The 24841-nt window shown below is 37.2% G+C and overlaps 1 protein-coding gene across 7 annotated transcripts in view; it reads left to right on the forward strand.

Annotated features, from left to right (window-relative positions):
• Positions 1 to 14077, forward strand: part of ash1 (histone-lysine N-methyltransferase ash1) — a 261636-nt gene extending 247559 nt beyond the window's left edge. For 5 of the 7 annotated variants that reach the window (XM_081733560.1, XM_081733561.1, XM_081733562.1 and 2 more), the window contains 2 exons: positions 3521 to 3562; positions 10930 to 14077. In XM_081733560.1, the coding sequence (XP_081589686.1) occupies positions 3521 to 3562; positions 10930 to 11070 (183 nt within the window). In that variant the 3' untranslated portion in view covers positions 11071 to 14077. The remainder of the gene's footprint in view (positions 1 to 3520; positions 3563 to 10929) is intronic. The other 2 variants (XM_081733563.1, XM_081733564.1) reach the window with 1 other exon arrangement.
• Positions 14078 to 24841: the final 10764 nt, after the last annotated feature.

Below are 24841 nucleotides of genomic sequence, written 5' to 3' on the forward strand. Positions count from 1 at the left end.
ATAGCTCCAAAACTATGGAACCTACAGTAGTCGGGTCAAGACTCCACTTAAGAACTAATATTTGCCCTATCCAAAAATACATGTTTCAGAATCCTAAGGTACTCACGCAACAGTTTTTTTGTAGAGGGAGTTTGGCTATGGGCAAGTACTCACCAACTACCTCTAAAAATTGTTGCGGAAGTACCGTAAGATTCTGAAGCATTGATATTTGTGTAGAGCGTATACTAGTTCCTAAGTGAAGTCTTGGCCTAACTACGGTAGGTCTCATAGTATTGGAGCTATGGACCTTTAAAGTTCATTATTTCATGTTTTCGGCAGCCTATAACTCCGATAGGAAGCATTTGTGCACCCAGGTTGGTCTATACTTTTTGTCTTGTCTTGGTGTCAGGAATCATCTCCCAAACGTCGGTGTTGTTTTGAAACGCCCTATATATGTGTTTACCTCAGAAATACGCATATATCCATTCACTCAAATCATTATCAGTGCATGGATGGAAAAAATGAAATATTTGAGTTTTACGTCCCACGGTTATGCCGGTTAGGCTAAAGGAGACGGTGATGATGAGTGATGAATGAAATGGTGGAATGAAGAAAGTGGGGGGAAACGGGAGAACCCCGAGAAAACCCACGCACACGGTGTTTGTCCACCACAAAGTTCACTTGGCGGGAGCAGGGTTTGAACCCGGGACCACTGAGCCACCGCGGTCCCTGCATGGAAGGAAGAGAGATGATCAGAATACGTGTAATACACCCTCCATTCCAAAAGAAACCGAACGTTTTAAAAAAACAAAAAAGCAATGTACATTTTGGAACAAATCATTTTTATTAATCAATGTATTCCCCTTCTGCATCGATACACATATTTGCACGCTCCAACAAGTTGTCATACGACTTCTCCATGTCCTTTATTGGAATGGTCTTTAGGACGGCGGTCGTCGCCTTCTCAATGGCATCAATCGATGCGTGCCACTTTCCTTTCATCGCCAAATGCAGTTTCGGGAACAGATAGAAATCGCACGGAGCGAGATCTGGTGAATAGGGCGGATGATGCAACCGAATAATGTGATTTTTGACCAAAAATTCAGTTACAAGTCGCGAACGATGTGATGGTGCATTATCGTCCAAAAGAGTCCAACTACCGATTTCGCGATATTCGGGCCGAATACGACGAATTCTTGCCAGCAAACGCTTCATGACGCCCAAGTAAAACTCTCCAGTGACTGTCTGGCCGGACTGAACAAATTCTTTGTGGATAATTCCTTTTGAATCGTAAAAACAAATCAGCATCACCTTAACTTTTGACTTCACCAAGCGACTTTTTTGGGGTGTTCCTTCATCCGGCGCTCTCCATTCAGCACTTTGCCGCTTTGTTTCGGGCTCATATTCAAAATACCACGTCTCGTCACCAGTTACAATCAATTTCAAGAAGTTTCGATCCTGCCGAGCACTTTTAACGATGTCTTTGCAATGCGCAATTCGATCAACTTTTTGGTCTTCGGCGAGTTTGTGTTGTACAAACCGCGAATTAACCTTCTTAAGGCCCAAAACTTCGGTCAAAATGTGGTATGCGGTTGTTTGAGGAATGCCTAATTCAATTTCAATAACTTTCACCGACGATTTTTTGTTATGTTTGATGAATTCACGCAATTTTTCGATGTTTTCTTCCGATAATCCGGTTCTGGGACGGCCTGATCTTTCGTCATCATCCAGCGTCTCTCTACCCGATTTGAATCGCCTGAACCACTCGTAAACTTGCGTACGGGATAGACACTCATCACCATATGCATTTTGTAGCATTTGGTGCGTTTCACTAAAAGTTTTACCCAGTTTAACACAAAACTCAATTGCAGCTCGTTGTTTGAAACTCATTTTCCGACCGATGTACACAACACACTGACAGTTGAAACGCAATAACTTTGTTGCCGTGCATCCAAATGTCATGACATTTATACCAGTTGTCAATGAGGGACTACGCCATCTACCGGTAAAATATTACAACAGATGGCACTAGTGGTACTATTTGTTTTCAAAAGTTCGGTTTCTTTTGGAATGGAGGGTGTATAGTTCCTCATGCAGACAGAATAATAGCTGACACTGATGAACATCTATTTTTAGTTGAGAATGTTTACCTTGCCCCATATATATAGGTAGATAGATAGATATACAAGTTGTATAATATAGTATTGTAATTTAAACATGGGAGGCATTTCTATAGAAACGTACCTGTAGTAATCCATAAGCTAAAAATATGTACCTGCATATAATCTGTGATTTTGAGAAACTGATAGTGACTTCATTGTACCAAGAGATTATCGGAACGTAAACCGACAGATAGAAGTAAATGTGTTAATCACATGGAAATCTCGTTATCAACCGTTTCACGTTCATGAGTTTTTAGTTCACTCCTTCGTATGAGATTTGTAAGTACCAGTAAATTAAGATCATTGATCCAACCATTTACAAGAAAGGTATAATTTCGGTAAATTCCTTCTAATTTACAGATGAACTCTTACTCAATTTGCTCTTCAATTGATGTTTTCTTAAATTAAAATCGTTGAATTTTCACTGTCTGCTGTGGACATTATCAAAATATAGGGAAGAAAAGAAAAATGGTTTTTCAGTGGGAATTGGATGGATGGAAATTAATTACAAAAATGATAATTAATATCTCAGTGTAACGTGATAATGCAGCCCTTCTAACTTATTTTGCCAGACAGTTGTTGTGCAATATCAGATACGTGGTTACGCAGAACCTAGACCAGAATATACTCCTTGAAGTAAACTTCGTGGACTCGTCAGCAATAAAACTACCTGAAGTTTTCCGTGCAACAATACTTGCATTAAGTATTTTATGGAAAAACTAATACTACACCACAAGAGCTAAAAATTACTGAGTTAACTGAATACAGATACAGCAATTACTGTAGTTCCGTCCGGTGGGTAACCAAATTAAAAACACCCTGGAGTTTCAGGTTCGGTTCCTGATGTGGCCGCGCGTAGCGGTTCCGGGTTCGATTCCCGGCGGGGTACTCGGTCGAAAAAGTGTTAAAAAAAACCAGCCATCCTGAATGAGGTTTTCCTCATTCACACCATGCAAATGCTGGGGTAGTACATAACTTATAGGTGCCAGGCCGCTTCCCTCTCTTTCCCCGGATCGTGTGCTCGCCGAGGAACTAAATGGCCGAACATAGATGTCGAAAGCCCAGAAAACTAAATCCTAAAATCGTCTTCGATTCCTGATATAAGTCTTATAATATTTCAACAGTTAACGAAGCTCTTGAATTAAAGGAAGCAAATGCCGGACATCCAGTGGGTTGACTCCATTGGTAATGCAAAATAATTAATATTAATACAAAACTTCTCAGTTATCACTGCGGCATTATGTTGTGTATTAATTTTAAAATACTATATTGCAATTTTATTTGCATTTCTCTCTGTGTGTATGTATATATTATTTTATAATTACTTTTAAGTCCTTGTTTATAATGAACAATAATTAAAGCCTGCTCTTTTCTCTTAGTTTGCAAGGGATCGCGGTGGTGAAGTGATGGAGATCAAAAATGTAAATATCAAAAGTAGATTTTAAGCTTTGTGTAAATAATGCTTTGGGGATTGATTGGTGCGCTGTGTAAATGTTTGCTTTCACAGATTCTGTCGCATACTTGCTTTTGATTCCATGTCACCACTAACTAAGAACTGTTTGCTTCAGTATATTAATAGTATTCTTAAGGTAGAACAGTCACTATAAAATTGTTTGTCGGCAAATATTGTTGCATTTGAGGATATTCTCACTGCCTCATCTTTCACATGTTCTGTGACAAAGTTTCTTATGCATTCACGTATTACACTGTGCATACTTACGAATATGTTTGGGCGCTCATCTCCTGCGTGGAGTCCTTGGTTTGAACCCAGCTCATGCCAAGTGGGCTTCGTGGTAAACAAAACGCTGTGTGTTCGAAGTTCTTCCTTTTCCGTCTATTTTCTTCATTCCACCATTTTCTTTCATTATTACCATAGTCTTCCTTAGCCTCGGAACATAACCGTGGGACGTTAAACTAGAAAGAATGTATATTGTTCACCATAGCTTTGGAAGTATTCCACATGTATTAATAAAACATAGTGACCAAGGCACTAAATACGAGGCTGTCCAGAAAGCAACACATTAAATAAGTAACAGAATAAACAAACCAGCTGTATTATATACAGCTACATTCTTACGCTCTTTTTCCACACAATCGCCATGCAAATTATGGTACTTGCCACAAGTTTTTTTTTTTTTTTTTTTTAATACCATCGAGGTAGAAATCTGCCACTTGCTATTTCAACCACTGGCTTACACCGGCATCCAGTTCGGCGTCAGTATCAAAGCGTTATGTAGGAGCCACATCTTCGCTGGTAGTCGCTCGGCACCAAATCCGGTGGGTGATCGAACATCTCTCATCCAAAACTATCCAAGAGTTCTTGGATGCGCTGGCCGTTTTTAAAAAATCATTGCTCCATTGCCTCACTCGGCCTTCACACATTGTTCCATGTCCGTACACTTCACACAGTTGGTGATGGATTTCAATTGGCGTGTTTTTTTTTTTTTTCAACAAAAACCTAATCACAGAACGCATCTCACAAGAGGCGGGATTTTCTATGCCAGCGCACATTGTAACACGTTATAGAAAGCACACTAAGAGCGTCACAGTCCTCACACTGTCAGCTGGATGCGTACTGTAGTGCAACGTTTTGACACCAAGATGGCGATTCTAGTCCCGCCCTCTGCCGCGATAGGCCAAAACGTCTGGTACTTTCTGGACTGCCTCGTATATTAAAACCATTTGTGTAACAGTTAGGCAATTAGGCAATGTATCTTCGCCTACATGTGGTATCGGATGAAGGTGATGTACGTTACATTTTATATAATACGCAGTTGCGTAAATTAATAAATAATTAACTCGTGTATCTTAAGATAGTGTTTTATTTGATCGTCAATCATTTTGATGTCTCACTGACATCTTTTTCCATACGAACACCTTTAGTTACTTTTTGAGTTACTTTTTGAGCTGCTGGTAACTTACATTTTTGATCTTGTGTCTTCCTCTCCCAGCTGTAATGCGGTTTCTTAACGTTCCAAAAACATTAACTGAGTCTCGAATCACTAGCGTAGTCGACCAAAGGCAAGTTAAATTAATGTTAAAAACACTAATGCGTACAATATGACAAAGTATGTTATCTTCAAATACTCATCGCCATCTTACAGTATTGCCAACATTATTTTGTGCAGTTCTTAGAAAGGTATGAAAAATTGTCAATTTTCATTACGAAGAAATCATAGAATTTCTTAGTGATTATTCGAAGTGTAGCTAAACTTAAGTCACCTTGATAGAAATTAAGTTCGGGTTTTTTACTCCTAGTAAAATAAGATTCGTAGTACACTTTTCAGTTTGCGCAATAGTCCTGATGAGCAATTGTACCTTTTTGTTCCTGAGTTTTAATGTGAATAAAAGTGTCAATAAACCTGGTTGTGCAGAATCACAATAATCACAATCCTCCCTTAAATATTTCTTTTAATTTTTTAAATTGTAATTGCTATATTCCTTTTGGTCATTCCAGTGTAGGTTCGCATGGATTGACAGGTGAGAGTGAATTCTGGAAGAATTTCGATTGTTCAAGGTTGTTTTCTAATTTCAGTGAAGACTTGAGCGTTAGTGTGAAACCATATTTGCAATTTTCTGAAGTCTATAGGGAGACAGTTAGAGTTTACAAATTAGAATTTCTAAATGATTACTGTAAAATAACGTTGGATAAATGAAAACTACTATATTAAAAATTTACAAACAACACAGTGAAGATACTTAGAAAATTAACAATAGTTCTAAATACAGAGGTTGTACAGCCTACGTTTGGCCGATTTCGTTCCTTCCCCCTCCCGGGCAGAATGGACTCACCCGACCTGGCTCGTGGCGTCCTGCAGTGTTGTGTAGTGGCTTCCTGGGAACGTAGTTGTTTTTCCGCGCGGACGACAATAACGCAGAAAACAGGACCATTGTTATAAGTGTTGTGTTAAATTTGTTTCCAGGTGTGTGGGTTTCCGCTGTGACCAAAATGCCGCCCAAACTAAGCCTATTTTGGGAAGGCTATGTTGCGGCTCTTTATCACGCCCATTTTAGTGTTTCTGTCATTAGAAAACAGTGCAAGAAGAATGGTTGCAACATCAGTGGAATAAAAAATGTTATTAAAAAGTACAAGGTCAACGAAACTCCACCATTTGGATCACCAGCAAAGTTGCCTAGTAAGCGGGAATGCACCAAGGCCACCTCCACTATACAGAGGAAACTCCGCAAAATGACAATGCAAGAAAATCCGCCAACACAAAGGTGTATGGCTAATCGTCTTGACGTGTCTTTGGGGACTGTGAGCCGGACGTTACACCATCAACTCAAGCTGGAAAAAAGTCATGAAAGCTCGCGGCCATCTTCTCACGGATGCCCACCAAAAGGAACGAAAGGGTAACGCCCGGAAGATGTACGAACGGCATCTGGCGAAACAAAGGTGGATGTACGTTGCAACGCTCCATGAAGCTTGGATTTACCTTTCCGACTGCGGCAAACCGAGAGCCATCATGTACCGAGAGAAAGGCGCCAAGAACTTCAGAAGGTGGGTCCGTGTCTGTAAAGAATCCTTTCCAAAAGGTTCATCGTCGTTACTGGCTACTGTTACCGAGGTAAACTGAAGTTTCGTAGGGTAGCGAAGAACTGCAAAATAAATTCGCAGTATTTTCAGGTGCAGATCATGCGGCCGATCTACGAGCATGAGATTCCAACAATGTACGGAAATGACGCCACGCATTCACATGGACAAGGCCTCATCACACCTCACGATCGTCCCTCGCATTCTGCAGGGAGATGGAGGAGGCAAGTGGTATACAGGTGACATCTTTCAATGAGGTACCTGTTAAATCTCCAGATGCAAGTCCTATGGACTATTGTGGATTTGGATTGCTGAAGCGGGGTTTGGGAAAACGGCGTGTGACAACTGTGGAAGGATTTTGGAAAGCTGTGCAAAGGGAATGGGACAAGATTCCCCTCCCAGTTCTTCAGAGAAGCCTATTACGCTGTCTGGCTATTGTTAGGAACCAAAGGAAACACACTGGCGCCATGGATTCTTCTAAATTTTTAGGTAAGTCGAAATTGGTCAAATGTAGACTGAGCAACCTCTGTATTGATCTCCATAACATTATAGACTTCAGAAAATTGCAAATAAATATGGTTTCAAACTAGCGCTCGGATCTCCGTTGAAGTTCGAAAGCAACCTACAAAGCGGACAACTAAGCTTTTTCAGAAATTTACTCTGTGACTTGGCAGTGTCTACAAATCTACGTTAGAATGACCAAAAGGAATGTAGCAGTTGGAGTTAAAGAACATTAATTCCAGTGTTTGTTAAAGCTTACTGGACAGAAACTGGAATTATATTTATATTACTCTAATACACTAACTGAGAAATAACGAATAAGCTCTGATTTTTTCATACTGAAAATGGATTCTACAGTTTATCATACTTCTTTAATACATAGATTGCCATGTGTATGAAATTCAATACAGACGGCTCTCCCGTGCAGCGCCGTGGTTATGATTTTCCATACTTAAACGTATTTTGCACTTTCATCGTGTTCGTTCTATAGGTGTGTATGCAATTACATACATATAGTGTAGAAGTCAAAACTTAATGTTCACGCCGCGTATATGCAGAACCATATTCAAAGAAAATTATACATATATGGGGTTAAAACAAAGGCGAAACTAAAGTACAAAAGACTGTTGCCCGTGGCGCACAGGTGAACAGTCAACAGATATGGTGGCAGTCAAGGTGTTAAGAATGTACAAAATAGTATTGGCAATATTGCAAAATGGCGATTTAATACTAGAAGATAACGCATTAGTGTTTTTCTAACATTAATTTGCTTTTAGACTACTCATTAGTGATTGGAAATTCGGTTAATATTTGTAGAGCGTTAAGAAATAATATTCCAGTTGGGAGAGGAAAACGCAAGATCAAAGTTGATCAGTAGCTCAAAAAGTAACTCAAGGTGCTCGTCTGGAAAATGGTGTCAATGAGACATCGAAAAGATCAGCGCTTAAGTAAAACATAAATGCGCTAAGGTACATGATTTAATTGATTCTTTATTAATGTTACTCAGGTGTTTCTGATATGTTTAGTGCTTTGGTCAGTGTGTGTTTTTGTAAATAATAGCGATGGGCTATCTATCCAAATGTGTGTGTTCCGGGTTGTTTTTATTGTAAACATGGGAGAAATTAGTGTTAGCAATAGTAATGTTCGAATATTATAGTTTCCTATTGTGAATCTGAAAATAATAGAGTCGCGAGGAAAAGACAAGGGCTTTTCGGACCCCTTGAAAGAACAAAGCACGGATTTTCTTGTGAAAACAGATCAAGCTTCGTTTGTCACAAAAGTTCGCGAGCTCTGTCTTTGTCTACGCTTTTCACTATTCCATAATGGGTTATTACATTTCACTAATCTTTCTTTCGCTTATACAATGTGCTTTGTGTCTGTACACAACTTGAGTCTTGATACTAATCCAATTCAATTTTTGTCGATCGAAGATAAGTCATTTAGAATGTCATTAAATGTCGCTTTAAGTAATTTTGTTCTATAAATATTCATGTATAGTGTAAAAAGATAGTTCATACTGCCGTGGTAACTCGTCAGAAATAGAAAAAAAGATTTCCAAATAGCTGATACGAGGTCATTTTGCATTGGAAACAAGAAGGAATTATGAAAGTTTGTAAAGCATTATGGCCAGTGCTTCTGTTATTATTTCAGGAATACCATTTCAACAATCGCACGTTAGGATCAAAAATATACGGTAGTTAGGATACTTGGCTGCGGAACTTGAAACTTTTAACTCCAGATTACGAAGCAATTGATTTAGGTGTACCTGTATCTAGTACAATTTAGTATGTAAATTTTGTTATATTTATGGTCATTGTAAACTAAAATGAATGGTAGTGTCCCTTCTGGTTAATCCACGTTCTTTATGAGCTACTTGTTTCGGGTTCGATTTCCGGTTCGGATATAAGTTTAAATAGTAACCAGCTCTCAGTGTAAACAGGAATTTCCGTTTCATATAGCCTCTGTGTTAAAAAGGGAATGTTAACAATCAATCAATCAAGGCAAATAATACTTGTCAACTCGAGTTACATTATTGTGGTAAGAGTTTTCTCGAAGTTGTTACGTTTCCCTTCTCCGTCTTCGTTCATTATCTCCCTTAGTTTTAAAGTATAACTGAGGGATATTAAACAAACAAACAAAAAAAAAAAAAAAAAAAAAAACTGACTGTGAAGTTGTCGTGTTTGTTTTCGGTTATACGAGGCAATATTTGTCCAAAATATGGCTTTTATATTCGTGAATAAAGTAGGAAGATTCTCAGCGATGATTATAAGTTGTGTGTGTTAGGAAGCCAATGTATACAGTCAAATTATTTTCCACCAATCATGAAAATGTTTGATTGCTTACCATTGATTGTAAATATACTCTACATACGTGGTTCGTTCAATATATTAGTTTCCCTAAATTGTAAAATATTCATTTCGTAAGATACATTTGTAAAGTATACATACATGTGTAGGTGGGTCCTCCCTAATCTCTCCACATAAACGCTATTGAGACTATGTATTTGTCTCACTGTTGCATCAATTTGTCTAAACCGTTTATTCAAAAAATCAGGGCTCTGGCAATATTCCGCTTCACTTCTTCATCCGTTTCGAAACGTTCACCTTGCAATCCAGACTTTAACACCGAAAAAATATGGAAGTAACTCAGCGCTAAATTCAGGCTGTATGCAGAGTGGGGCAGCCCTTCCCACCCTAATTCTCCAGTTGTGTCTTTTTTGCCGTCAAAAAGAGACCAGTTCGTTTATGTTGAATTGCGTTTCCCTGAAGAGGAGTTCAAGTTCGACTTAAGCGACCTGGTCTCCTGTCAATTGGTGATGAAGATGAGAGTGCTAAATAGCCAGAGCTTTTTTTTTTTTTTCTTTCTTCCGAAGGGTTTGGACAGATTGATGCAACAGTGAGACAAATGCTGGAATCTCAATGCGATTTACAAACGTATCTTTAATAATAATAATAATAATATAAATAATAATTTTATTATTATTATTATTATTATTATTATTATTATTATTATTATTATTATTATATATTTTACAGCTTAGGAAAACGTAATATATTGAAGGACCCACGTATTATTTAAGTGGTTACTTGGGGGCGTATTGTTTCTAGGCTAGTTTATGATGACATAAATGTCTCTTATCTGTACCTTTTTCTCTCATTGCACCTGTTGACCTTCATGGAGGAAGAAGTAGTGAAATCAATGAAAGCGTGTGTTGTAACTGCCGGTCTAATGCTTGGTTAAGTTTGTATTACTTAATTTGTGTACTTCTATAATTGGGCATCCAATTATATATTATATTACATAAAAATATGTACCGCGACGTAGAAATCGTCAAGTATGTGTGTAAATAAGATTTAGACTAATACTCGGTGGGTAAACGAACTAGAAAGTCATGTGAATCTTAAGTGACTAATTCACAAAGTAAAGTGTACTGGTCCATTTTCGTACCTGACGATAGTTAGTATGTTAAAAAGGAGTAGCTGCAACATAGCATTCTCCAAGGAAAATGTGGAAGTTGAGTTTCAGACATTATTAGATTCAGTTAACTAAATTTCACATAGTAGTGAATTTTGAATCATTAGCATGTTGCCATTTAAGAAAGAAAACGACTGTGTTCTCTGAAGTGGAAAGGTGTCTTGTGTGCAAAATGTGAAATTTGCATCTACTTCTTTGAAATATAGCTAGAAATACTTGTTTTAATTGACTGTTATTTCAACAATTTTTGTTTTAAAAAATACTTCTTTCTTCCTTTAGCGTGCTCAACAGAAGGATAGGCTAAATAAAATCTTGTTGCGTCTGTTGGCGCGGCTTCCCAGCAAGCAGCCGCTAGATCTCTCCTATCTATTGGATCCCGGACGACGAAACCGGAAGAAAACCTCGCTTCTCAACCCCTGAGATTGGCTCATGTAGGGGGTTGGGGCAGCAGGTTAATTCATGTGTCCTGGCATGATTGTGAGTGCAGAAGATAAGTAACAAGAGTATGAATGTTTCTTCAGAGGAAATGTATAGTACAGATTGACTACGAGAACACACTGTTCTACGTTGTTCGTTTGTAATTTTTTTAAAAAATTATTAAGGCAAAAGGTTCGGTGGGAAACACTGGGAAGGACAGCTCATGCCCCAACCCCTGCTTTCAGATGGCAATTCTGGTACTAGCATAATTTCATATATCTATATAATAAGTATATATTGTACGTATATGTTGATTGTTCTGTGAAGTTCATGTAAAATATTAACAAACTGGAAATAGATAAACTGAAACTGGATATGTTACAGAACCCTATTTGTGTCCATGTACCAGACATTGTCCATCTGGAAGTTACCATAAACAGAAATGCATAATAACTGTCAAACTACGTCTTAACATAATAACAGTATGAACAGAAAATGAAGATAGCTTGACAAAACCCAAACAGAAACTCTGTGACTTGAATCATTGTTTCCTTTCCCACAAAGCACCAGACCAAGATTTATAGAAACAAGTGCAGGCACTGTTTAGTTAGGGAAAAAAATCCTTCTCAAATGTGACTTCTTAAGACTGATTATTGTGAACGTTTTGAATGAACTTTTCAAGTGCCATAGTGGATAACATGGCAAGCTTTTGCTTAATTTAAGACTGGTGGCTGGGAAATTTTAAAAAGCAAGAAAATACCAGCATAGTGATTAATAAGACATTGTTTGTTTATTTAGTTCTTCTTTTGTTCTTTTATGTTTTTGAAAAAAATTACATATATATATATATCAAATTCCACAGATCTCTTCTGTGGACATTGTGAGATTAATTGGAAAAATCGAAAAAAAAAAAAATGTGTGTGCGAGGTACGAGTGTGTTTAGTGTGAATGATTGAAAACCTGCTGTTCTTAATGAAAACCTGTTTCTTCACTAAAAGTACAAACGTCTCCTGTGGCAGGACGGTAATGTGCTATATTATATATATATATATATAAATGTGTGTGCGACGTAGTTGTGATTCTATTGACTGAAAGAAAGGAAAAAAAAGAGTGTTTTAGAGTTTTAAGAAAATTTTTATTAATAATTATTTCATACAAAACAAGAAAAAAAAACATCACATCAAATGGAAAAAGTCTATTTTTATGCTAGTCACAAACAAACTATTTTTTCGTGCATGCAGTTGTTATTGAACACTTTACTCTTGAGTAAGGAACTGTTGTAGCGAGTGAGGCTACAGCTGTCTTTAAAGAAAAATTAATAATAATAAAACGGGGAACCGAATAGGGAAGGGAGCAAATGTGTTAATAAAACTAGTAATAACGTAAACAAAGTACTTGGTGTGTGATCCAAGCAGTATATAAATTTGACTCCAGTGCAGCATTTACTTGTACAGTTAGTTTTAGTAGGACCATGCTTGTCGTATAGCATAAGGAGGTGACTAAAAAAAGGAGGTAAATTAACTGGTTTTCCTTTATATATATTTAAAGCAAAAAATACTAAAAAGAAAAGTTCATGAGAATTCTCATGTTGTATTGTTTTCTTTTTTTATTTAAGCAGTACTTTCGTGGTCAGTATAAAATACTGACAAATTGTATTTATTGTGTACATTCTTCGAGTATTCAATACTCAACTTGTTAGTGTTTTAAGGATTTTTTTCATCTGTACAGAGTGGGTAATTTAAATGATGAATTGATAGATCAAATTGAACGCTATGAGACAGCCATTGTATAATTGTCAAAAAGAAAGAAAATATTAGTGCATGTGAATGTAATTTTTCTGAGCAATAAGTGAGTACATGAAGAGAGATGTTTAAATATATTGGCATAATATTTATTAAACTTCAGCCATTTTTGGAGATTTAGAACGATCTGTGCACTAATGTAAAACTTTAATTTGTAAAGTAAAAAAAATTGAAGATGTAAATATTTTCTCTCATTCTTATACATGAAAAATAAAAGGAAAAATTCATGATAAAAGAAAAATGCATAATGTTGTACAGACACTTGCTGGTAGTATTTACCAGAATATAAAATTTTTATTGTAATTATTATTATTATTTTTATATTGACGCCGTGGCAGCTGAAAGTTAAACGAAGTGTCAGTTGCATTGAGGACAACGGGAGATGTTAGAAACTCCCAAGCTGTGTTTTTAACGACACAAGTGACGTAACAAGTACAAGAACGAATTTATCATAATAGATCTGTAATAAGCATAATGGATTTATCAGAACACAGTCGCAAATTACATACTAATAGTATTTCATTATAGAGACAGATCTGATTCTCCCACGGAGCATGTACTCGCTTGCAAAACCCATCCAGTTAAAATATCATCACTGTTAACAAAGTGTTCAGTGCATAATATATATATATATTATAATATGTATGAGTTGTATTCCTCTAACCACCCGCCTGATGCATTCCAATATTTGTAATGTTTAACAATCAGACATTCACCTGATCCCCACCTCTTTTCCTTACAAAGATAATAAGAAAAATGGTCTTTTTTTTTTTTTTTTTCATAATGGATAATACGTGTGCAGTGTGGCATGGAGAAAGTTGAATGTTAAAAAAAAAAAAAAAGACTCCCTTGAATGCTGCGATTGATTAATGTATGATGAATTATTTTTTTCATATTGTTGTAGATTTTAGTGAAACAGACTTTTTTCTCCTTTTTCGCTTTCTCCCCTTTGTCACACTTTTTCTCTTACCCTCCTCTCACAGTACAATAAATCTAGGTGGTAGAGCATCAGCAACCTTTGTTGAAGTGACATTTTGCTCTGTAGTTCTGTACACATTGGTTACAAAAATTTTAAAAAAATGTCATAACAAAATACATAAAATATATATATATATATATAAATATATATACATACATGCCGTTTCAAGGTCATGTTACGAGTCTCATTTTACATCATGGAATGTGAATAAAACTCATTTCAGAATGTATTTGGTGATTTTGTTTGTAATTACCCTTGAATACCTGGAAAACCCAGGAAACTCATTAAAATCATAGAAAATATTCAAAGAAAGTTTGATTGATTCAAATGGAAAATAATGTCCCACTGCCGTTAATGACTACACACAAAAGGTTGAGTCGCATGTTTGTCCAAATTTTGTAGACGAAATTCACTTATAAAAGGCCAAGGCGCCACCCCCTGTTGGCTACAGTGTGCTCCCCCCCCCCCTTCTGTGTCTGGACAATAGCTCTGCACCGTAACTTCCATTGTAAAAGGCTTCTACGAAACACGGAAAGGGGAATATTGTCATTCCTTTTTAGAAGCTTCCACAGGACCCAGAAGATGGTAACTCAGTATATCCTCAAATAAAATTGCAGAAGCCTATGCGTAGAATGAGATGTACGTTTGTGATGAGTCCTTGTCTTCGTGTAAACAGACATGGTTTATTGCATTTTCCAGTCGAGGCAAGTTTTATTGTATAGTGTCAGTATGTGTTGCTGACAGTATGCAGAGATCATTTTTAGAGTATTTAGGCACCTGATGAACAGTGAATCCTCCATTATACTAGTATTATCCCGCGACGATTATAAGTGGTTTCGAGAAAGTTCCGTTGCAATGTTAAATAAATTCTGGATGGGGTTTTTGGTCGGTCGAATATCCCGCAGTCAAAAGGTTTCCGTATTCACCAAGTTCAGGTAGTCGGAAAAAGATGAAACTTGGTACAATTATTATCTCTTTCCTACATTGTCATCACCCAAAGTGGATAATGTACGGTGGTATTTTTTCCACCGTTGCAAGTACTTGCGAGTGCCATCTTAGTAAAAGTATGTAGATTGGGCATTGATCTACGCCTCACGGAAATGATGTCATTGTCACCTTGAAAATGTTTTCTCTCAAAAACATTTTCACATTAGTGAAGAGGAAGAAGTCCGAAGGTACAAAATCAGGAGAATATGGAGGATGTGGTAAAATATCGTAGTTACACTGACATGCATGGACAGTTGCATTTATCATGTAGGACGAGGGCACTTTGATTGCGTTTCTAGTCTCCAATGTTTAATTTTGTTATACAATTTGTCTAGAAGGTTTGCATAATGGTCCCCAGTAATTGTGTGGCCTTTTGGTAAATAATCTGTAAGATACCACCGCGTTCATTCACACACACACACACACACAAAAAAAAAAAAAAAAAAAAAACTTTCCAGACATGGAGTTTTGCGTTTTTAGGATAGGGAGTCATGATGCTTTCAGCTCTTCGCAAAAAAAAAAAAAAAAAAAAAAAAAAAAAAAAAAAGTGTCTAACAATTGTATTGATTATCCCAGTATTTGTTGCTTTTGAAATTAATCAGCAGACTCAGGATCCACCGTACAGACATCGTTGACGTACGTTCATACGACCACTCAGCAACACTATACGAAGGATATTCTTTACCAAATACCGCATTTTCTCAAGATTTGTTTGGGATTTTTTCCTTGCAAAAAGACAAATTCAATCACTTCTGTATTCCACTTAATATACACAAAGTTATACCTAATCAACTAACATAAATTTGTGATTCTATGTGAACGATTTCTACATGAATATGGAAACTTTGAACTACCTTCCCATCTCGTAAATCCAAGCTTCATCCAGCACAGCGACGAATTTCCACTCGTCACCGGGTAGATTGCTCTCGTATGTAGTTGGTTTCTGGATGGGGCTCACCTAGATAATGTCCCAGACATTTAAATGTCTGTCAGTGATATAATTTGACGTGTAGAGTACGTTTACAGTTATCTGGAATATGTGTAACCGTGTGACCTGGGATTTTCCTGGAGGGCTGTTCGACGTAGCTTGTAAAAAACGTGGAGTCATTACACTGTACGGTCATATTAATTTGATCCTTTTGGTGGAACTGTAAAATCCACCAGAACAAGAAAACAATCTCTTTATAGATATATATATACCACTTAATTATGTTCTGGATAGTACTCAACTCTTTGATACATCAAGTTTCTTTTAACAAAAGAGACACTGACCAAAGCTTAAACTTTACTTTATTTTAAATTATAATTTGTAACTGTTTCGGATATCTACCATATCCTTCTTCAGACACGATCGAAATTAATGAAAATACAGACATATATATATAAATGTTGTTATAACAGAGTTTAAATTCTTTAACCGTCATATATATATTCATTGTTATAAAAAATTTTTAAATTCTTTTAACAGTCATATATAGAGTCATTGTTGTACTTTTTTTTTAATTTTTATTTTATTTATTTATTTTTCTTATTTACCGAGGCCTTCAGCCCATCCTATAAGGCTTTTGTTAAAACAATTAATCCAAAGCCATGAATAGTCGTACTATCAAGTTTCTGTGCATTGTTTTTGAATTTTAGACAGAAAACTTGGCATGGAAAAGTGCCACGATATATCCTGTCCAAAACCTGTTGAGTTTGGGATCCATGATGCACAAACGATGCATATACGATAGCGAATCATAGTGCAAATTTACATCTGTGACTTTCAAGCAACCCAGTACAATCGATATTGTGGGGGTTGAAATTGGACACACAAGACTCAACCTTGTGTAGTAGAAGAAAGATCAAAGTGTTCTATCCAGAGCTCCATGACACTTATTTCAGTATTATATCGTGTTACGAGTTAAAAGTTGGAGCCAAAATGTTCAGTAGAAAAAAATCCAACATAAGTTTCTTTCGTTTCTTAAGCTGGCGATACTATTGAAATAATGCTTGTTGTGGTTCTGTGACAAATGATGAAATAGTGTTCCTTCAACATGTTTAATATTATATGCAGATGTTTGTGATCGCCGTAAATAATGTTCAGACGACTGGAACAGCAAGTATTCACTAAGCTTCAAGTTTCATGTGGACGAAACATATTGCAAATTTACAATCTGTAGGAAGTTTGTGGTGACGTAGAGGCACTTATTGAGCAGATGTAAGGCCATTGGAAAGTGACCGTAAAACAGCACAGCATAGAATACCTTCTTACCGCAGTACATTTACGTCTTAATGGACCTCTCACGTTACTGGAAAATGACCGCTGAATGACACAAAGAGAGGAGTTCATTAGAATATTTCACCATTAGCTGAGTATCAGATAAAGAATATGGACATGGGTAAGGTATTGGCATAGTAGATGTCACATTACCTCACCTAAATACGAAAGTAATAGAGAAGGAAATTCGCATGCATTCATGTGAAAAGTTATAAGAAGAAAGGTTGAACATTCTTTTTTCGTGATCAAGCCTGGGGCTAGATTCTACGAATTTGAATTCGAAATGGCAATCAAATGAATGGGAATCATCCTCCACCACGCCCAATGAAATTAGAATAAGAACCTACAAATGAAGGCGATGATCCTTAGCATGTGGCTTCCAAGAGATTATTCATGTGCATGGTGTTTTCTGGTTTAGATACTGTGCTCATCTGGAAAAAAAAAAAAAAAAAAAAAAAAAAAAAGATTTGCACCTTGCTATTATGTGAAAGAGGCCAAGTATATCTGCAATCACGAAAATCGGCTATTGTGCTCCGTAACATTGGACACCATTCAGCAAACAGAATTTACCAACTGCAGAAATGATATTGGAAAGATCCCTACATAGTAATCCCTGTGACTTAGAATTTGTTTTAAAGAAAACTTACATGACGCCTAGTAAGGGTGGCGACAAAACTGGGAAATATCAGGGAATTTGAGAAGACCAGGAATTTCGATTTACTAAAAATAAGATTTTAAAAACACTTAAGATTAAAATTCTAAGATGATTCCAGATATAGATGAGTGCTTGATTGTCAGTTTCTACTAATGGCGTGTAAAAAAACTTACTCTCTGTAGTTGGATGCGTTATCCTTTGCTTCAGCGTGTGCAGTGGAATAGCATATAGATGAATCATCCATAAAATGCAGTTGGATCAACTATCGAATGGTGGATTCATTTTTGACACGCATGATTCCCGTCTTTTTCCGTTTTTGTTTCCACTAATTTCGATATATCAGGGTTTTCTCTCGCTTCATATGAAGGTGGCTAATCACGCATGTGAAAGAATCTTGGAATACGAGTATTCGTATATGAGCTTCTGCGTTTTCATTGTAATGTATTTTATTCCGCAAATAGGTTTATTTCAGAAGTGCTTATGAGTTGACAAAAATTGCTCATGAAGTTGCACATCAGCGTATGCATCGGGTCCATACTCAATGGATGGCCGGACTAATCTAATCGGACTCTCGATCTTTATGGGATATCAAAGTGTACTTTCTACTTCTCAACGAACGTAAAAAAGTTGGTTACTGAATTCTCTATGTCTGTGTGTCTGTTATTTGCGATTTTTTCAGTTTTGAACCCTGCAGTCGATAGAGCATCAAAAATTATCAGAGAAAGTGATTAAATTTTTCGCGTCACTTCTACCGTTCCTGAGATATTGGCCAAAAAATGGCCGATTTCGAGAGATTTAAGGAGCCATATCTCGGGAACCGTAAGTCATAGAGAGATCATGTTGGTGTTGATCAATACCTAAGAGGATGGTATAACATTTCGGTACCAAATAGTAACCGGTGGCCACTGGCCAAACCAGTGGCTAGTTGGATAGTGGCCATCACTTAATATCGGTACGAAAATGTTTAACATTCTATTAGGGATTGATTAACACCAATATCATCTCTGACTTACCGTTCCCGTGATATCGGCCAAAAGATAGTTCCGATTTCGGGAGATTTAAGGAGCCAAATCTCGGAGTCACACAGAGATCATATTAGTGTTTGTCAATACCTGAGAGGGTGGTGAACATTTTGGTACTAAATAGTAACCGGTGGTCACTGATTAACTGTCAACTGGCCACCGTTCCCCAGATATTGGCCAAAAGTTCGAATTTCTAGATATTTAAGCCGCCATATCTCGAGAACTGTAAGTGATAGAGAGATGATTTTTTGCGATAAAGAGAAGAAGGTGTGGATAAAAAGATTTACTTTTACATCTTGAAACAATAGACTGAAATAGTGTGACGTCACATCCTTTTCGTTGCCATGGTGATCGCCATTTTATTTTCTATACAACAAGTAGCCTAAATGCCTAAAGAACCTAAATGCAAAGCGAAAACAGTGATGAAATATTTCGGAATTGTACTAATCTTTGTTTATAATTAGATATTAACTTGAAATAATTCTGGAAGATTTTTGATTCATTAATGTATCATAACATTGCATACGTGAACAGGATTAATGTTTAACAGTTGTTTAGTATATACGCTGAACCAATCATAATTGGATATTTTCTTATTGTACTTTTTTTTTTTTTTTTTTTTTTTAAGTTGGTAGGGAATATAAGAAAAGATCTGAACTATATCCACTGATGGTCTGAATTGAACATTTCCAAAGGCTTGCTTTTTGCCCTTTCTTTTATAATATTGTAGACATTAATATTGTGCACTTCCATTATCAAGAATGAACATAAGGAAAGTAATGTCCCAATAGAATGAACATCGTAAATTCAAATGGTGTATTTTTACAGTTTTCCTTGTGCTGACCGTTTGTCAATCTGCACGTTAGGGTGATTATGTTGTGTATAATTGCTTCTTACGGTGGATTACATGATAATGACGTTTACATTAATTATTTCATTTCTACCTTAGCACTTTTAGAAATAAGTTCCTTAGATATTACTCTTTCCTTATGAATTGTATTGATTTTCTTCGTACTTTCCTTATTCTAAATATGTACCCTTTCTGACTAACTTTATCAGTCTTTAAAACATTTTATAATTACAAATAAATAATAATAATAATAATAATAAATTTACAGCCGTTGTCCTTATTTGTACTAGACTTTAAAATACAACATTGGCTTCACGCGTTTGTATAGAAAAAAACAACCCGATAGGTTGCGATCACCATAGCAACGGAGAGGAAATGACGACATCACTATTTCAGTCTATAACAATTATCCGTCTCTCTCCATTCTTTTTAAGTTCGTTCTGGCAATGCTTTTGGAGCATTCTCAACTGGTTTATAATGTAATATACATTTAATACATTGCATTAATAGAGACATCCCCTTATACATTTACAGGGACATTTTAATCATTTTCCATCAATAGTCATACATTTGTAATGATATATTAATGATAATGCATCTCAGAAATTTTTCAAAAAATATGTTTATTCTCATTTTAAAATGATTCTGACATTGGAAATGATGCAGCAATTTGTGAACAATATTTATGGTACAGAAATTCAAAATTTCATTTTCTGTCTCTTTAATCATACTTTGAGCCAAATTTGTGTATCGTTTCTCAATTCCAATATGAAATTTTCAATGTATTATAAAACAAGATTCTTTCAGACAAGACGTGTAAAAGTATTTTGTAACTAAAAGGTAGTTTTTGAGAGGTGGGGGGACAAAAACTTTGGAGGTGGAGGGTGTGCCGACATTGAGAGACGTATGCTAGCATCCTTCCCCAAAAAAATACGTAACAAAGACTGGATTTCTTCATTTAGCAACTCGCGGTGAAACGAAGAAAGAAAAAAAAGGGAGGACGTTAGAATTTGCGAATTAGAATTTAAAAATTTGCTATTCAAATTATCGCGAAATAATATTAATTTGTTTCCAGTTTAATGTTTAAGTGACGAAGCTTTATGATGTGCAATTCCTGTTTTAATGTTGACATGTTCATATATTGTGTTTCGCCAAAATCCTCACAGCTAGGGAAGCAAATAGGTTCTTCAGGGTGTCTATCGGTCACGAAATCAGAAAACGGTCATGAAAGTCAAGAAGTCACGAAATTTAGCTTTTGGGTCACGATTTTTTTTATCTATACAAATGTAAGTAGAGACTGGAAAATCTTGTTCTATAAAACGTCAAAATTCACTAAAGATGTCGGTGGTTGGATTTAGAACGTTACCAAATCGTAAACAAAGCACGATTCGATCGCATGCATGAAAATTCGGCCAAATTCACACCCCAATTCGATCTTGCGATTGTCCCTCAGCTAACATCATTGAGCAGTGGCGATACAAGTCGCGTCGCATTGTCGAAATCACGTATGCGTCTAACCAGTTTATTCAAGTGTGAGAAGATACCAAGTTTTTGTTACTCCAGGAAACAACCTTTGAAAGTAGAGATAAGATAAAGACAAGTGCTAAAGAATATAGGTACTGTTATTAGTTTTTGAAGTTACGAAATTTTATGGTTTGGTAAAGAAAAGATAACGAAATTTCATTTTGGAATTTTAATAAGACACCTTGTTCTTACTGACGATTCATTAACACGTCTTACAATGGATGAAGGAAACTGATCCAAGCGATCTATCATATTTCAGATTGCGGGTTTAAAATATTGTGTGTATTGATATTAATTTGAACACAAATTGCAAGGCGTAGTTGGTAGAGCGTTCATTTGTGAGGCTGAAGTTTCCACGTTCAAACCATGGGTGCGCGATATGGATTTTATGGTAAATAAATACCGAGTGGGTGGGTTTTCTTGGTATTCTTCCGTTTCCCCCTATCCACAGTCCTTTCGTTCGTACATTATTAACTGAGTAATTACTATCTCGTTTGTGGGACGTTAAACTAATGCTAGAATGTGAAGTATATATGTTAAGCAACTAGTTTTCGTCTTTCAATAACCGTAAGACTCCTTAAGAAATTGTGAAACTACGGATTTGCAATGATTGACTTCTTTCACCCGGTAAATAATATTCGGAACACCATTTTCTTTTCCTCAGGAATAAACTATTCTCTGTTCTCTTTCTGGCATGGAAATTAAGTTTACTTGTGAGATAGGATTTGTTGCTGGAAAATAGAATTTTGTAAATAACCAAGTGTGCGAAATTAATAGTTAATACAAAGTAATAAAGACAGTAATCCAAGAAATTCCAAATGAATAAATAGCAACCTCAGAGTTAGATACACTTCATCATGTATAAAGCGCGTAATCGTGTTTCATTGTTTACATGTTGTAGTTCAATATTTTCGTTTCTTATATTAGAAACTTAACAGTGTTTAAACAGCTAGACTAAACACAAAAACACTTTGTTCCACAAACGAAAAGAAGTAGTAACTGCAATTGATTTGATGCAATGGATCGAGAGAGACTGTGTACGTGACAGAAGAAAACTATTTTATACAATAATCAACAACAGGCTTTTATTCGCGACAACATATTGTTTAGAAAGGCGGTTGAGGAGCAGAAAGAAAGGGAAAGTGCATAGTAATAGCTTTCTGCTGGTTTAGCGTGGTTATTCAAGTTACATAAGCAGAATAGAAAGTGAAGTGTTGTTATGGTGTTCGGTGTATCCAGTGTTCCTCTGCAGATAACAATCATGTCAGTTTCCAAATATTCCAAGACTACTTTCACTCTTTCTTGGTTAGACTTTATTTATTTATTTTAAATCATGGATTCGGGAGGTACTAGGTGACAAATTTTCTGCTCACAGCAACATCTGCCGGAGCATCTTTTCGCTGAGTAACATGGGGCGACAACTGCTAGCAAGTCACATGAAAGATAAAAATCATATGCAGATGACCACGTCCATTTCAATATTAGGAACAGGTATGCCTTTGTAAATGAAGAAAACAAGCCAGTACGTTCTGACTTGGGAGTGTCATCATATTTGTACCTCATCTGTATAGAACTTAAAAAGTTTCTGGTGATGATGTGTGCTCAAACGTGGATTCTACGATGCAAATGGGTGCGAGTTCAGGAACGAAACAAAGTATTTTACAGGGATTCTTAGTAAAAGATACTATGGTATATTCAAAGTGTAATTACATACATAAGTGCACACTGGTGCTAAACATATGAAAGTATTACGTATGTTCCCAGACAATAAGATTGTTGGGAAAATGCGTTTTCAACGTGTAATTTAGCTTATGGATTATAACCATACTTTAGAAATGAACTAGTTCAGTTGTTGGAAGAGGCATAAGTGTCCGATTCTGGAGTACTGTACAAGAGAAGTGTGAACACGTTATTTGATATGGCGTTTTTAGAGAATTCTACAGCTTCTGACCTTATTATTTAAATTTCAATGGATGGTCCCAATGTAAAATACACTGCTCCACAAAACTTAAGCAACTCAAAGGAAGTGGCAGAAAATAAAACGACACGATCACTGCACCAAGTATAATGAACAAACAGACGGTCCAGATGCACAATGCAACACAAGTGAGGGCGAACAATACAGTTAGGATGTACAGAGTGACCAAAAAGTTCAGCACAACGATACCTCAACAGGTGAAGCTAGCAGCTCGTGTGACCACCACGAACAGCTATACAGGCACGACATCTGGCCTCCATGCTGCAAATCAGAGTATTGATCAAGTCTTGCGGCAGATGGCGCCACTCCTCGAGGAGAGCTGTGTGCAGGTCAGGGAGAGTGCGTGCTGGTAGACTGCGCTGCGCTATTCGTCGCCCAAGAGCATCCCACACATGCTCGATGGGATTCAAGTCCCGCGAATATGCAGGCCATGCAATACGCGTAATGTCTTCGCTCTCCAGATACTCGGACACAAGATGTGCGCGGTGTGAGCGGGCATTGTCATCCTTGAACAGGAAGTCTGGGTGGGCCAAATGCTCCTCGGAAATTGCGCATATGTGTATTGAGAATTTCATCCCGGTACCGTTGTGCTGTCAAAATGCCATGTTGCACAATATGGAGGTCCGTTTTCCCATCCAGCATAATTCCACCCCACACCATAATGGAACCACCGCCATAGGACGGCCGTTCAGCAATGAAGTTTGGATGATAGCGTGTTCGTGTCTCTCTCCACACTAAAGTCCGACCAGAATCAGACGACAGGCTGAATCTCGACTCACCGGAGAACATGACACGCGCCCACTGGTTGTCCCCCCCATGCAACATGTTCCTGACACCATGTGTAACGCGCACGTTTGTGTTCCAGTTTCAATGGCACACACAGCACAGACCTTGCATACAGTCGTGCTCTATTGAGCCGCCGACGAACAGTTTCACGATTCACGCGTTGTCTTGTAGCCTGAAACAACTCATTGGCCAGTTGAGAGCATGAAGCTTGACAGTTACGTTTGGTAGAAATTGTGAGAAATCGGTGATCGACGACCGACGTCTTCTTCGGACGGCCTACCCCATGACGTCTACTGACTTCACCTCCATTTTGCAAGCGACTCCACAGCCTCGACACAACACTTTTGTTCACGTTTAATTCCTGCGCCACTTCCACTTGCGATTGACCCAATTCCAAACACCCAATTATTCGCCCGCGGTCAAAGTCACTCAAATGTCTACCAGCCATTGTAAGGTGTGTACTCCACACAAGAACCACTAACTCAATGCTTGGAACCTCAAACACTACTGGGCTGTGGTGTACGCCTCATGGCATAATTTGTCACCGCGCTTGCAACGGAGCTGCTTATGCGATAGAGTGGGTGCTCGCCTTGCCTGTGTCTCTATGTATGTGCATGCCACTAACCAGTGTTGAATGGGCCCCACACGTCACTTATACCACGTTCTCTCGAGTTGCTTAAGTTTTGTGGAGCAGTGTACATTTCTGCAACGGGAAACAACCACTCTATTTTTCCCTAGTTTGCTGACAGCCAAAAGAGAATATATTTACAATGGTCTTTCGTAGGTCAAAATATAGTTCCGAAGGTAAAATATGCCCCCATTCGGTTCTCCGGGCGGGGGATGGCTTGGGAAGGACTATTGGACGAGAAAGTAATGTGAAAAAAATAGATAGGGAAAGAAAAACATGCAAGAGCAAAAGGTTCAGGATAGG

This window comes from Thermobia domestica, chromosome 12, assembly GCF_964235325.1.
Source record: "Thermobia domestica chromosome 12, izTheDome1.hap1.1, whole genome shotgun sequence".
NCBI lineage: Eukaryota > Metazoa > Arthropoda > Insecta > Zygentoma > Lepismatidae > Thermobia > Thermobia domestica.